The following is a 15,571-nucleotide window of genomic DNA, read 5'->3' as shown; positions in this document are numbered from 1 at the left end:
CCTTTAGCAAACAGACCACTACCAATTCTTAAATTCATAAAGTATATTCTGCATTTATAACCAACCAGCAAATTTAATTCAAGAAGAGAGATGTAGCCTGGCTTAGAGATGCCTGACATCCATTTTGTACTGATGTGGTAACTACAGAAAACATTTTGAATGATGTTAAGTCGAAAGATTTTTCAGAAGACAGTAAAAACTACTTGTGAGAAAGCTGCTTCAAACTTGATCCATTCAGGGGGGTATAGCTCAGTGGTAGAGCATTTGACTGCAAACTTGATCCATTCAGGAATTCTACGAAAAAAGAACGAACACCACACAGCACATTTCTTATAAACAAATAACCAAAAAGCAAACTAATACAAAAAGATTTTTTTCTAAGAAAACAAATTCCAGCATCACTATCAAAATTAATAATTAATTGAGCCAAACACAGTTCATTAACTGGTATTTTTTTTGAAAGATTTTATTTATTTATTTGACAGCCAGAGATCACAAGTAGGCAAAGAGGCAGGCAGAGAGAGAGAGAGCATGGAGGAAGCAGGCTCCCTGCTGAGCAGAGAGCCGATACGATATGGGGGCTCAATCCCAGGACCCTGGGATCATGACCTGAGCCAAAGCAGAGGCTTTAACCCACTCAGCCACACAGGCGCCCCATTAACTGGTATTTTTAACAACCTTTTTAACAAAACTGAAATCACCAAGACTAAATTATGATCAATATGTTGAAAAATACATACTTTGAGTTTTAGACTTTCGCCAAGTCAGTTAAAATTAAAAGGTATGATTCTAAAAAGGTTAAACTTTCACCATCAAGAAAAGTAAACTGAACAGGAATTTATTTCCCAAGACTTATGGACAAGCAGGACTTTTATTTTTTCGTCAAATTCTATGAAAACCGATAATCCATAATCACAGTGATCAAAATTTCTGATAGGCTAGACTAGAACTCTCTAAGCACAAGAAGTAACTACATTAAAAATAAATGATACAGTAAAAACAATGTCTTGCCTTATACAGTGTTAGCTCACCTGAGGTATGAGTCTATCCAAGTGCTCAGCTCGATTTCCATGAGAAGGGTGTGTGGATAACCATTCTGGCAACCTGGGATGGCCCTGGAGATGATCTGCAAATTCCATCTGCTGCCAAAACACCGAACTGGCTCTGACGTCCACACAAGCCTAAAACCGGAATTAATTTTTAAAAAATGAGCCTAGTTATGAGAACATTTTTAAAAATGTATATCATTATGTTTTAAAGATATTTTCTATCATTATTTGCAAATGACGTATCTGATAAAGGGCTAGTGCCCAAAATAGAAAAAGAACTCATAAAACTCAATATTCAAAAATAAATAATCCAATTAAAAATGGGCAGAAGACATGAACAGAGATTTATTTCATCAAAGAACACACACAAATGGCCAACAGACACACAAAAAGATGTTCATCATCACATCATCAGGGAAATGCAAATCAAAACCACAATGAGATACCACCTCATACCTGTCAGAACGGATAAAATAAAAAACAAAAGAAACAACAGGTAATGGCAAGGATCTGGAGAAAAAGGAACACTCGTGCACCGCTGATGGGAATGCAATGTGGTGCAGCCACTGTGGAAAATAGTATGGAGGTTCTTCAAAGAATTAAAAGTAGAGCTACCCTGCAATCCTGCAATCACACTACTGGGTACTTACCCAAAAGATAGAAGAACACTAATTCAAATGGATATATGACCCCTATATTTATAGCAGCACTACTTATAACAGCCAAGATATGGAAGCAGCCCAAGTGTCTAGTGATCAATGAATGAATAAAGAAGATGTGGTATAATACACACACACACACACACACACACACACACACACACACACACACAGGAATATTACTGAGCCATCAAAAAGAATCTTGCCATTTGCAGTGACATAGATGGAGCTAGACAGCAAAATAAATCAGAGAAAGACAAATACCATGTGATTTCACTCATGTGCAGTTTAAGAAACAAAACAAGCAAAGGTAAAAAAATAAGAGAAAGACAAAGCAAGAAACAGACTCTTAACTACAGAGAACAAACTGATGATAACTAGGTGGGAAGAGGATGAGGGGAAAGGTGAAATAGGTGGTGGGGATTAAGGAGTTCATTTATCATGATGAGCACTAGGTGTTGTATGGAACTGCTGAATCACTAAATTATAACCTGAAAAAATATAACTCTGTATGTTAACTGGAATAAAAAATAAAAACAAAATAAAACAAAGCAAATGAAAAGGTAGCAAGAAACAAAAAAAAATAAAAATGATTGCAATGAAAAAAAATTTTCTAGCATTTTAATTAAAAGTAGAATGTGCTCATTGCTTTAAAAAAAAACAACTCATACAACATGGTATTAAAGAAGCCAAATCTACTCCTGTACAATACTCAACAGTAATCGCACTCCCAGAGATAACCCACTATTTTCAATATGACAGGTATTAAGAACACATATTGAGGGCAAAAATCTTCCACACAAATTAATATTTTGTTTTCATAAAAATAAGGATTTAAAATCTCATCTATTATTAAACTGCATTATAGAAATTTTATTCTTAATCTATACCACTAGAATAATTAAAAGACTTCAACTTAAAGAAATGAAATTATATTTTATTTTTAATGTGCCTATCAATTTTCCTAGTTTTCCTCAGTGTGTGTGCTAAAGAACATACTTAAGTCATTCAAAATATTTATAAAAGTTTATCTTTTTTAACAAATAAGATATACATGTCTTGTATATTTGTGCATAATTCCATCAGACACTCATACACATATACTTATCTATACAAAGAACAATTCTAGAAGGAATTTAAGAAACTGTTAATAATAGTAGCTACCCTAAGAGTATAAGTAGGGTGTTTGATGATGGAGAAAGAGCAGGACTTTTATTTCTGAATTATATGAAGTATATTACTTTTATAATATAATTATTTCCAAATCCTATGTAGGGTGATTCACTAAATATTATAATAAGCCTGTTCAATTTATTGACATTTCCAATTTTTTCTGTAAGCAGTGATTGGCTAAAGTGATTATATTTCTCAACTAGCTTACTTTTGATTATGACAATTAAGAAAAAACTCATACTGTACTGTAAAATGTGATATCAAAAAGCATTAATATGCTTTTGGCCTTAAAACAGTGAGATTGTGACACACAAAAAGGCAAATACACAATATCACGCTGATCTAGTCAACATCCATGCCACTCTGTTTTTAACAAACACCATCAAAATATTTTCAAATGCTGGGAAAATGAAAAGAAAAAATAATTTGAAATCCAAGTAGATTTTATTCAGTGTTTAAAACATAATTGTTTTTATTGTGGTAAAATATATGAAAAAATTTGCCATCTTAACCCTTAAGTGTACAGTTCACAGGTATTAAATACACTCACACTGATGTGCAGCCACCGCCATGAACCATCCTTATAGCTCATTTTGTATACAGCTCTTAAATAATTCCCCCTTCTCCTCTCACCCCCATCCTGGATGACTACCATTACAAACTCTGTCTTTATGATTCTAACTACTCTAAGTACCTCATACAAATGAAATCGTACACTATTTATCATCTTGTGACTGCCTTACTTCACTTAGCTTCCATGTCCTTAAGGTTCATCCAGTATTAGAGCATACTGCAGAATTTCCTTCCTTTTTGATACTGAACAGTATCTTGTATGTCTATACCACATTTTGCTTATCCATTCTTTGGTCAGGGGACACTTGGGTTGCTTTCACATTCTAGCTACTGTGAATAATGCTGCTATGAACACGGGTATACAAATACCTTTTTGAGGACATTTTCAATATGTTGAGGAATATATCCGGAAGTGGAGCTGCTAGATCGTATGGTCGTTGAATTTAAATATTTTTGTGAAACTACAACACCATTTTCACAGTGGCTTACCATTTTACATTCTCACCAACAATGCACAAGAGTTCCAATTTCTTCACATTTTCACCAACATTTGTTAATTTCTGTTCTTATCACAGTAGCCATCCTAATGAGTATGAGTTAATATCTCATTATAGTTTTGATTTGCATTATCTAATGATCAGTGATGTTGAGAATCTTTTTCTGTGCTTAGTGGCATTGACGTATCTTCTTTGGAGACATGTCTATTCAAGTTCTTTGTCCATTTTGCAATCAGATCTTTTGTGTTATTGTTAGGTTTTAAAAATCCTCTGTATTCTGGATATTAATTGCTTATCAGATATATGATTAGCAAATGTTTTCTCCCAGTCTGTGGGTTGTCTTTTTACTGTGATGGTGTCTTTTGATGCAAAAACTTTTTTTAATTTTCATGAAGTTCAATTTGCCTAATTTTTTTCTTTTGTTACCTGTGTCTTTGGTGTCATATCCAAGGTATCATGATCAAATCCAATGTTGTGACATTTTGATCCTGTATGTTTTTTCTAGGAGTCTTACTATTTTAGGTTTTACACTTAGGTTCCTGATCCATTATCAATTATTTTTTGTATACAGTATTATGTAAGGGTCCAATTTCATTCTTTTTCTGGATATCCAGTTTTCCAGCATTATTTATTGAAAAGACTTGTCCTTTGCCCAGTTTCCATCCTTGACAAAAACTAATTTCTAGGCTATTTTATTCCATTGGTCCATGTCTTTCATGTCAATACCACAGTTTTGATTACTGTACCTGTGTAGCAAGTTTTGAAATCTGAAGTGTGAGCCCTCCAGTTTTATTCTTTTTCAAGACTGTTTCGGCTACTCAGGTCCTTTAAGACTGCATATGAATTTTAGATTTAGTTTTCCCATTTCTACCAAAAAGCAAGCAAAAAAAAAGCTCTGGGATTTTGACAAGTACTGTAAGGAATCTATAGATTATTTTGGGCACTACTGACATTTTTAAAATATTAAGTTTTCCAGTAAATCAACATAGGATCTTCCTATTTCTTTGTCTTGTTTCAGCAATGAATTTTTAGTTATCACTGTGTGTCTTTCACCTCCTTGGTTAATTCCTAAATCTTTTATTCTTGCTGAGGTTATTGTAAGTGGAGTTGTTTTTATAATTTCCTTTTCAGATTGTTCATTGTTCATGTACAGAAATGAATTTTTGAGTGTTAACACTGTATCCTGATACTTTGCTGAATTAACTAAGTTCAAACCGCCTTTTTTGCAGTCTTTACAGTTTCCTACATATACGATCATATCATCTGCCAACAAAGATAATTTTACTGCTACCTCTCCAATGTGGATAACTCTTACTTCTTTTTCTTGCTCTAACTACAAACTTCCAGTATTATGTTGAACAGAAGTCAAAGTGGACATCCTCGCCTTGTCCCTGAACTTATACAAAAAGCTTTCAGTCTTTTACCACTGAGTAATACGTTTGTTGTGAGTCTTTCATATGTGGCTTTTATTATGTTGATGTCGTTTCCTTCCATTCTTATTTTGTTGAGTTTTTTAATCATGAAAGGTGTTAAATATTCTCAAAAAATTTTTACATCAATTGAAATGATCTTGTGGGGTTTTTTCCCTTCCTTTTGTTAGATGTGGCATATTACCTTGATCAAGTTTTATATGCTGAACCATGCTTGCATTCTAGAAATAAAGCTTTCTTGGTTATGGTGCATATCTTTTTAGAATGCTACTGAATTCTGTTTGCTAGTATTTTGTTGGGGACTTCTACATCAATGTTTTTAAGGAATACTGGTCTATAGTTTGCTTGGAGTATCTTTGTCTTTGTATCAGGATGATGCTAACTTCAAAGAATGAGTTAGGAAGTATTCCTTCCTCTTCAATCTTTTGGGAAAGTTTGAGAACTGGTATTAGTTCATCTTTACATGGTTGGTAGAATCTACCAGGGATGCTGTCAGACTTTATTCTTAGATTCTGATTACTGACTCAATTTTGTTATTAGTCATGGGTCTATTCAAGTTTTCTATTTCTTCACGATTTAATATTGGTAAGGTTTTTGTATTTCTAGGAAATTGTCCATTTCATCTAGATTATCCAATGTTTGGCATGCAATTGTTCATAGTATCTTCTTATAATCCTTTTATTTCTTTAGAATCATAAGTAATCTCTGTACTTCCATTTCTGATTTCAGGTAATTTGAATTTTCTTTACTTTTTCCTTTTTCAGCTAGCTCAAGTTTTGGAAATTTTGTTGATCTTTTAAAAGAACAAATTTTGATCTTAATGATTCTAATGGTTTTTCTGTTCTCTATTTATCTCTGCTCTAATCTTTACTATTTCCTTCATTTTACTAGCTTTCGGTATAGTTCTTTGTCTAATCCATTAATTTGTAAGTTAGGCTGTACATCTGAAATCTTTCTTGTTTTTTAATGTAAGCATTTATAGCTATAAATTTCATACTCAGCACTGATTTCACTGCATCTCATAACTTTCCGTATCTTGTTTTTATTTTCATTCATTTATAAAGGTTTTTTATTAAATTCCTTCTAATTTTTTCTTTAATCCATTAGATATTTAAAATTATTCTGTTTTGGGACACACAGCTGGCTCAGTCAGAAGAGCATGAGACCCTTGATCTTGGGGCTGTAGGTTTGAACCCCACATTAGGTGTAGAGATCACTTAAAAAAAATCTTTTAAAAAATTTAAAAATATATCCACAGTTTTGTGAATTTTCCAGTTTTATTTTTGTTACTTATTTCTAACTTCATCCCACTGTGGTCAGAGAAGATACACTGAATGGTATATACCTTAATCTATGAGAATTTGTAACCCAATGTATGGCCTATCCTGGAAAATGTCCCATATGCCCTTGAGAAGAATGTGTACATTCTGTTGTTTTGGAATAGAGAATTCTGTAGGTTCTCTTAGATCTAGTTGGTTTACTGCATTAAGTACTTTATTTCTTTATATTCTATCTGGTTGTGCTATCCATTATTCTGGGTAAAGCCACTAAAGTCTCCAACTATTATTACAGAACTATCTATTTCTTTCATCAGTCCTGTCAGTTTTTGCTTCATGTATTTTGGTAGTATGCAATTAGGTACATCAATTTTTGTAAATGTTATATCTTCTTGTTGTTTCAAACCTTTTTTGCTACATAATGCCATTCTTTATCTCTTATAATCTTTCTTAATAAAAGTCTATTTTGTCTGATATTACTATAGCCACTCCTATTGTCTTTTGGTTACTATTTGCATGGAATATCTTTTTCCATCCTATTACGCTCAACCTGCTTATGTCCTTAGGTCTCAGACTAGTCTATTATAGACAGCATATAGTTGAACCACATATTTTTTAAGACTTTTTTTTATTTATTGATAGACAGAGATCACAAGTAGGCAGAGAGGCAGGCAGAGAGAGAGAGGAGGAAGCATGCTCCCCGCCGAGCAGAGAGCCCAATGTGGAGCTCGATCCCAGAACCCTGGGATCATGACCTGAGCTGAAGGAAGAGGCTTTAACCCACTGAGCCACCCAGGCACCCCGAATCACATATTTTTATCCATTCTAGCAATCTCTGTCTCTTGACTGGAAAGTTAATCCATTTATATTTAAAGTGATTAATGATAAAGAGGGACTTACTTCTATGAAGGTGCTAATTGTTTTCTATATGTCCACTATCCTTTTTGCCCTCATTTTCTACATTACCCTCTTCTCTGTTTAGTTGATTTTTTGTAGTGAAACATTTAAATTCCTTTCTCATTTCCTTGTGTGCATATTCTATAACTATCTTCTCTTTAATTACCATGGAGATTACATTTAACAACCTAAGTTTATAACACTCTACTTAGAATTTATACCAGTCAACTTCAGTAACATATAAAAACTCTGCTCCTTCACGGCTCTGTCTCCATTCTCTTCAGTCTCTAATGTAACAAAATTACATCTTTATATATTATATAAACAAAATAATAATAATAAAGTAATTCTTTTAAAAGCATTAGTCCCCTAAATTACATAGAAAACAAGATTTGGAATTACAAACTAACCTTACAGTAACACTAGCTTTTATACTAATAATTTTTTTTTCTTTAAAGGTATTTCCTTTAAAGGTATACATTCAAAGGCATTTTTAAATTGTACAGAAACAAAAAAGTATAGTTACAAACAACTGTTATAATAATACTAGCTTTTGAAAATATCCACATATTTACCTTTACAAAGATATTTATTTCTCCAAAAAGGTTTGAGTTACTGTCTTATATCCATTCTTCTTACCTATGGGACTCTCTTGAACATCTTTTGCAGAGCAGTTCTGGTGGTCATGAATTCCCTCAACTTTCATTTAACTGACAATGTCTTAACTTCTCCCTCACTTTTAAAAAACAGTTTTTCTGGACACAGGATTCTTAGTGACAGCTTTATTCTTTTATAGCACTTTGGATATAACAAACACTGTCTTCTGGACCACAGAGTTTCTGATGAGAAATCTGCTGATAATCTTAGTGCAGTTACCTTGAATGTGATGATTCACTTCTCTCTTGCTACTTCAGGATTTGCTCTATGTCTTTGGCTTTTTAAAGTTTAATTATAACATATAACCCCTGGTTCATCTTTCTTGAAGCTCACTGAGCTTCTTGGACATTTATATTTATGTATTTCTTCAAATTTGGGAAGTTTTCAGCCATTTTTTTTAATTAACATATAATGTATTATTTGTTTCAGGGTACAGTTCTGTGGAATCAACAGTCTTACACAATTCACAACACTCACCATATCACATACCCTCCCCAATGTCCATCACCCAGCCATCCTATCCCTCCCACCTCCCTCCTTTCCAGAAATCTCAGTTTGTTTCCTGAGATTAAGAGTCTCTTATGGATTGTTTCCCTCCCTGGTCCCATCTTGCTTCATTTTTTCCCTCCCTTCCCCCCAAAACCCCTGCTCTGCCTCTCAAATTCCTCACATCAGAGAGATCATATGATAATTTTATTTCTCTGATTGACTTATTTCGCTTAGCATAATACCCTCTCGTTCCATCCACGTCATTGCAAATGGTAAGATTTTTTTTTTTGATGGCTGCTTTTATATATATATATATATATATATATATATATACACACATATTCAAAGAATCATTAATGTGAGATAACATATATATATATATATATATATATATATATATATACACATACATACATACATACCACATCTTCTTTATGCCTTTAACTATTGATGAACATCTAACAGCCATTATTTCTTGAAATATTCTCTCTGCCCCTTCTCTCTTCTCCTTCCGGGACTCCCACACTGCATATGTTGGACACACTAACACTTGTTAGTGTTAGTGTCTAGCTATATACTGATATTTTCACTTTGTTCATAATCACTTTTTGGACTTACACTTTCCTTTAGTTCTTTAAGCATCTTTAAGACAATTGTTGTAAAGTCATTGTCTAGTATGTCTGCCATTAGATATTCTTAAGGGACAGTTTCTGGTAATTTAATTTTTTTTTTCTATGAATAGGCCATACTTTCCAGTTTCTTACATGCCTGTCCTTTTTAGTGAACACTGGACATTTGAATCTAATAATGTAACTCTGGATATCAGATTCTACCCCTCCAACAGAGTCTGCTATTTTTGTTATTGTTTTGTTATTGTTCTTTTCCTTCTTTTTCTTTTTCTTCTTCCTACCGCTATCTCTGTGCCTAGGGTTAGCCTGGGACATAAATATAATGTCTCTTTGGGATTTTTCTGAGCATGCACAGTCATTTTCTAATTTTCCCCAAATATGCAGTTGTTTTAAAAAGTCCTAGTCTTCAGTATCTAGCTCCCCTCACCAAAAAGTGAAAAAAAAAAAAAAAATGAAGTGGGGAGTTGGTGGGAGAGGAATGTTACCAGATGTTTAGGCGCAGGGCCTGCTAAAATGAGGAGAGGTACAAAACAATGGCTGCCCACCTATATGCACCTGAAGATCAAAAGCCACATTCAGTGAACAGAGCACAGATCACTGATACTTGAAGGACAGGGACCTTTTCCTTACCCTGGCTCTGGCAAGCTGTGTACATGCTGCTCCAGAAACCTGTGCACTGCCATGTGACACAGGTAGGACAGGTGGCAGGTAATGTTGTAAGAGGTGAAACTGACCAAACTTAGGCACAACTCATTGTCCAGTATTCCCCTGGAAGGTACAAGCCTTAAACAGATGCCAGAATTCCAAAATAGATACAATCAGACAGACTCTGTTGGTTTAATTGTAGTCTATCTGGGGAGACAAATCCCTGGTGTTTCCTACTCCACCATCAGAACTGCAACATAATTCTTTAAGACCTCTGAATACTCTAAATTAAAAAGAATCCAAAGTATTTTACCTTATTGTACATATATAGACAGATATATATACATATTTATAAATAGGAATATATATTTAAGATAAAAATAAATACGTGACCCATTTAAGATAAAAATAAATATAAATATATGTATATCTATATATGTGTAAAATACATAAGTAACATATGTGTGAGCTTGTGTGTGTGTTTGTGTGTCCACACATAAGTAGTTATTTGATACTGAATTCTAAACACACACAGAAATATGTCCTTCAACAGCAGGTCAACATATTCATAATAATATAAATACAAGATGAGACAAGCAAGCAAGATATTCTTCTAAGAGAATTCATAAAAATATGAGTTGAAACAGTTACTACATTTTAAAAAGCACAGCCCATATAGTAGCTCAAAACAAAACAAAACAAAAGAACCCCTGAAAACTAAGATTTTTGAAAAAAATAAACATTTCAAGAGACATTACAAATCCAAGAATTATCTACTATGAGGTATTCTGTTACACATACCAAAATAATATCCAAAATTTTTTCACACTAAAAGTGTTAATCAGGGGCAATGGGTGGCTCAGTCCATTAAGCATCCAACTCTTGTCTGTGGCTCAGGTCATGATCTCAGAGTCACGAGATCAAACCCTGCATTGGGCTCCACACTGAACACAGAGCCCACTTAAGATTCTCTCTCCCCCACCACTTGCATGCTCTCTCTCTAAAATAAAACAAAAATAAATAAAAGTGATAATCAAAAGTAAAATAAAGTACCTCCCTCTTCTTAAAAAACACAAAGGCAATCTTTAAAGCAATATTTGGTATTCAGAAATAGAAGAAAATAATTACCCCACAGACTGAAAAATATTCCCAACTTAAAAGTATTCCAAAAGGACTGACGATATCTGCTTTAATAGTAAGATAAAGATACTGAAGTGTGTCTGTATTTCCAAAACCCAAGTCAAAGAACCATTAATGTGAGATAACTTTGTTTTCAAAAGGGGTATTTTACTTATATTTTCCTAGTTTGTGAAAAATAAGTGATGGGATATCAGTAAGATATGGGAATAAGAAGCAACGGACCCTTCTTCCCAACACAAACACAGTGATTTAACAATATACAGACAAATTCTCTTTCTGAGAGATCCAGAAACTAGCTTAGATGCTCCTGTACCTTAGATAACTGTGAATCATACACATCAAAGCCAGTAGGAAGATTTGGGACAGCCTCTTGCCATAATCCCTACCCTACACTAGCTTCTCCCTAGTAAGGGAAAAAATTGGATGATGTATCCAACATTCCAACTTTTCCAGGGCTGTCCAAGGAACTGGCTTCTGTCTTGTCTCAAAGCACTGATGAAATGCAGCACATGGTTAGCCTGGAGGCCAGTGAGAATAAGGATAGCAGTCTCAACTAGCACACAAACAACTGCAATAGCCGCTCCCTCCAATAGAGTGAATGGCAAAATTCCCCAGATCTGAGCTTCTCCTCCCTGGGGAGGAAAGAAAGTGAACCATATATTTAATGTTCCAACATTTCTGGGAGTTGCCTGAGAAAATGCCTACAATTCACCTATCACAGAGTAATGATGGGATCTGGTGTACTTTATTTATATGAGGGGCAGAGAGAGAGAATCTTAAGCAGATTCCACACCCAGCAGAAAGCCCAATATAGGGCTTAATCTCACCACCCTGAAATAATGACCTGAGCCAAATTCAAGAGTTGGAAGTTCAGCCCACTGAGCCACCCAGGCTCCCCAAGGACCTGGCATACCTGAGATGTCTAGGTTCCACTAAGAACAAAAATGGGGTTGGACTGGCACAAAGGTTTGAGAGGGCCACAAAGTCTCTGGCTGGGCTAATTGGTTAGGATCCTCTCCTATGGAAGGCCAGTTCACGAAGCCTGGAAAAGCTGGCTGTTTTTTTTTCTAATGTAAATATACCAACTCAGGGTCAAGGAAAATGAACAGCCAGGGAAATATATCCCACAGGAAAAAAAATCTTCAGAAAGTGATGCTAATGAAACATATATGTAATTTACCTGAGAGAGTCAAAGTAACCCTCATAAAGATAGTCACCCGGGTCAGAAGAAATACATAAACAAAGGTGAGAATAACAGAGATAGAAATATTTTAAAATGCCAAACAGAAATCTTAGAAATGCAAAATAAATGCACTGAAAAATTTACTACTATAAGAATTCAACAGCAGACTTAGATCCAGAAAGGATCAGTGAACTCAAAGATAAGTCACAGGAAATTATCCAGAAAACTAAAAAAAATAAATAAATAAAAATAAAAGAATGAAGGAAACTTAAGCATTTATAGAATACCATCCAGTAGACCAATATATGCATTATGGAAGTCCAGAAAAGGAAAGAGAGAGAAAAGAGCACAAAGTTTTCTCAGAGAAATAACAGCTGAAAATTTTCCACTTCTGGGGAAGAAAAGGATATCCAGATCCAGGAAACCCAGAGACAAACTGTGAAAGATGAACTCAAAGATATCAATTATATAGACACATTGTAAGCAATTTTTAAAAGTCAAAGACAAAGAATTTGGGGGGAAAAAAAAGAAAAGAAAAAGAAAGAAAAGTATATCAGTATGTACAAGGGCACCTCCACAAGTCTTCCCAGCAGACTCCTTGAGGGCCAGATGGGAGTGGGACATTATTCAAAGTGCTGAAAAAAAAATTGCCAACCAAAACTGTCCTTCAAGAATGAAGGACACAGACTTTCTCAAACAAAATCTGAGGGATTTCATTGCCACTAGAACTGCCTTACAAGAAACATTAAAGAGAACTCTTCAAAATGAAGAAAAGAACTATAAACAGCAATACAAAAGCACTGAAAGTATAAAACTCACTGGTAAAGGTAAATATATAGACAAATACAGAATACTGTAATATTTTAATAGTAGCAGATAAATTATTTTAATTCTAGTTCAGTCAGTAGTATTAAAAATAACTAAGAATGTTAGTGAATATACAATATTAAAATGTGTAAACTGTGAAATCAATAACATAAAGTATAAAATTTTTGTATATAACTGAAGTTAAATTATTATCGGCTTAAAATAGACTATTATAACTACAAAACATTTTCGTAAGTTCCATAGTAACCACAAAGAAAGTACCCATATAAGATATACAAAAGAAAAAGGAATCAAAGCATGTCAATATAATAAAAAATCAACAAAATACAGTGATGGCACCAGAAGGAAAGGACTAAAGAACTGTAAGACAAAGAGAAAACAATTAAAAAAGCAACAGTAAGTTCTTTCCCTATCAATTTCTTTAAATGTAAATGCATTATGCTCCTCACTCAAAAGACAGAGTTTCTGAAAGAATGAAAAAATAACATCCCACTATATGTAGTCTACCAAGACTTATTTAAAGGACACAGATAGTTTGAAAGTGAAGGGCTAGAAAAAAAATATTCTATGCAAATTCGTAACCAAAAGAGAGCAGGGGTGACTATACATAAATCAGACAAAACACAATTCAAGACAAAATCTGTCACAAAAGCAAAGAGACATTATACAATGATAAAAGGATCAATAAACATGGAAGATATAATAATTACAAATACATATGCACCAACATCACAGTAAACATTGGTAGAACTGAAGGGAGAAACAGACAACAATAGTGGGAGACTGTAAGGACCTACTTTAAATAATGCACAGAAAATCCAGACAGAAAAATCAAGATGGAAACAGCAGACTTTAACACTATATGCCAAATTGATCTAATAGACATCTACAAAACATTCCAATCAACATAAGGAGAATACTCATTTTCTCAAGCACACATGGAACATTCTTCAGGACAGATCACGTTAGGTCACAAAACACATACCTTTTCCAGTCAGAGTGAAATGAAACTAGAATCCAATAGCTGAAGGAAAACTGAGTATTTACAAGTATGTGCAAATTAAACAACATACTCCCAAAAATCCAACAGGTAAAATTAGAAATGAAAAGGTAAATTACAAAATGTTTTATGACAAACAAAAACAAAAATATAACATATGAAAACTTACACAATGCAACAAAAGCATTATTAGGAAGTTTATAGCAATAAATGTCTACATTAAAAAAGATCTCAAATAAACAACCCAGCTTTACACCTCAAGGAACTATTAAAAAGAACAAACTAAGTATAAAGTTAGCAGAAGGAAGGGAATAATGAAGATTATAGCAGAAATTAACAAAATAGAGAATAGAAAAGCAACAGGAAAAGAAATCAATGAACTAGTAAAAGCTGACTTTTGAAAGGAGAAATTAAATTAACAAACCTTTAGCTAGACTAAGATAAAATGAGAAAAGAAAATCAGAAATTAAAGAGGAGACATTACAACTAAAGTCAGAGAAATAAACAGGATCATAAGGATCACTATTTGTAACTACAAATAGTTACATGTCCCAAAATTGGAAATCTAGAAGAAATGGACAAACCCTAGAAACACACAATTTACTGAGACCAAATCATGAAGAAACAGAAAAATGTGACAAGATCTAAAACAAGAAAGAAGATTGAATCAAGAGTAAAACACCTACTGAAAAAGAAAAGCCCAGAACCAGATGGTTTCACAAATGAGTTCTACCAGACATTTAAAGAAGAGTTAGAGTGGACATCCCTGTCGTGTTCCTGATCTCAAAGGGAAGGCTGTCAGTTTTTCCCCATTGAGGATGATATTCACTGTGGGGTTTTCATAGACAGATTTTATGAAGTTGAGGAATGTTCCCTCTATCCCTATACTTTGAATCGTTTTAATCAGCAACTGATGCTTTTCTTGTCAAATGCTTTTTCTGCATCAACTGAGAGGACCACGTGGTTCTTCTCTCTTCTCTTACTGATTTCTTCTATCATACTGATTGATTTGCAAATGTTAAGCCATCCTTGCATCCCATGGATAAATCCCATCTTGTCATGGTGGATAATCTTGTTAATGTACTGTTGGATCCTATTAGCTAGGATCTTGTTGAGAATCTTGGCATCCGTATTCATCAGGGATATTGGTCTGAAATTCTCCTTTTTGGTGGGGTCTTTGCCTGGTCTGGGAATAAGGGTAATACTGGCTTCATAAAAAGAGTTTGGAAGTTTTCCTTCTGTTTCTATTTTTTGAAACAGCTTCAGGAAAACAGGTATTATTTCTTCTTTGAATGTTTGGTAGAATTCTCCAGGGAATCCGTCAGGTCCTGGCTCTTGTTTTTTGGGAGGTTTTTGACTGGGTATTTACCCCAAAGATACAGATGTAGTGAAAAGAAGGGCCATCTGTACCCTAGTGTTCATAGCAGCAATGGCTACAGTCGCCA

The 15,571-nt window shown here is 34.0% G+C and overlaps 1 protein-coding gene across 3 annotated transcripts in view; it reads right to left on the bottom strand.

Annotated features, from left to right (window-relative positions):
* OMA1 (OMA1 zinc metallopeptidase) overlaps positions 1 to 15,571 on the bottom strand; it is a 103,366-nt gene that overhangs the window by 40,219 nt on the left and 47,576 nt on the right. For 2 of the 3 annotated variants that reach the window (XM_047727272.1, XM_047727273.1), the window contains exon 8: positions 1,032 to 1,181. The exons of the other annotated variant lie outside the window; for it this stretch is intronic. In XM_047727272.1, coding sequence (XP_047583228.1) covers positions 1,032 to 1,181 — 150 coding nt within the window. The remainder of the gene's footprint in view (positions 1 to 1,031; positions 1,182 to 15,571) is intronic. 3 annotated transcript variants of the gene reach the window in all.

The sequence above is a fragment of the Lutra lutra genome, chromosome 4 (assembly GCF_902655055.1).
Source record: "Lutra lutra chromosome 4, mLutLut1.2, whole genome shotgun sequence".
In the NCBI taxonomy this organism is placed as follows: Eukaryota; Metazoa; Chordata; class Mammalia; order Carnivora; family Mustelidae; genus Lutra; species Lutra lutra.
The sequence above is the reverse complement of the archived record's forward strand: the minus strand, read 5'-3'. Positions and strand labels throughout refer to the sequence as shown.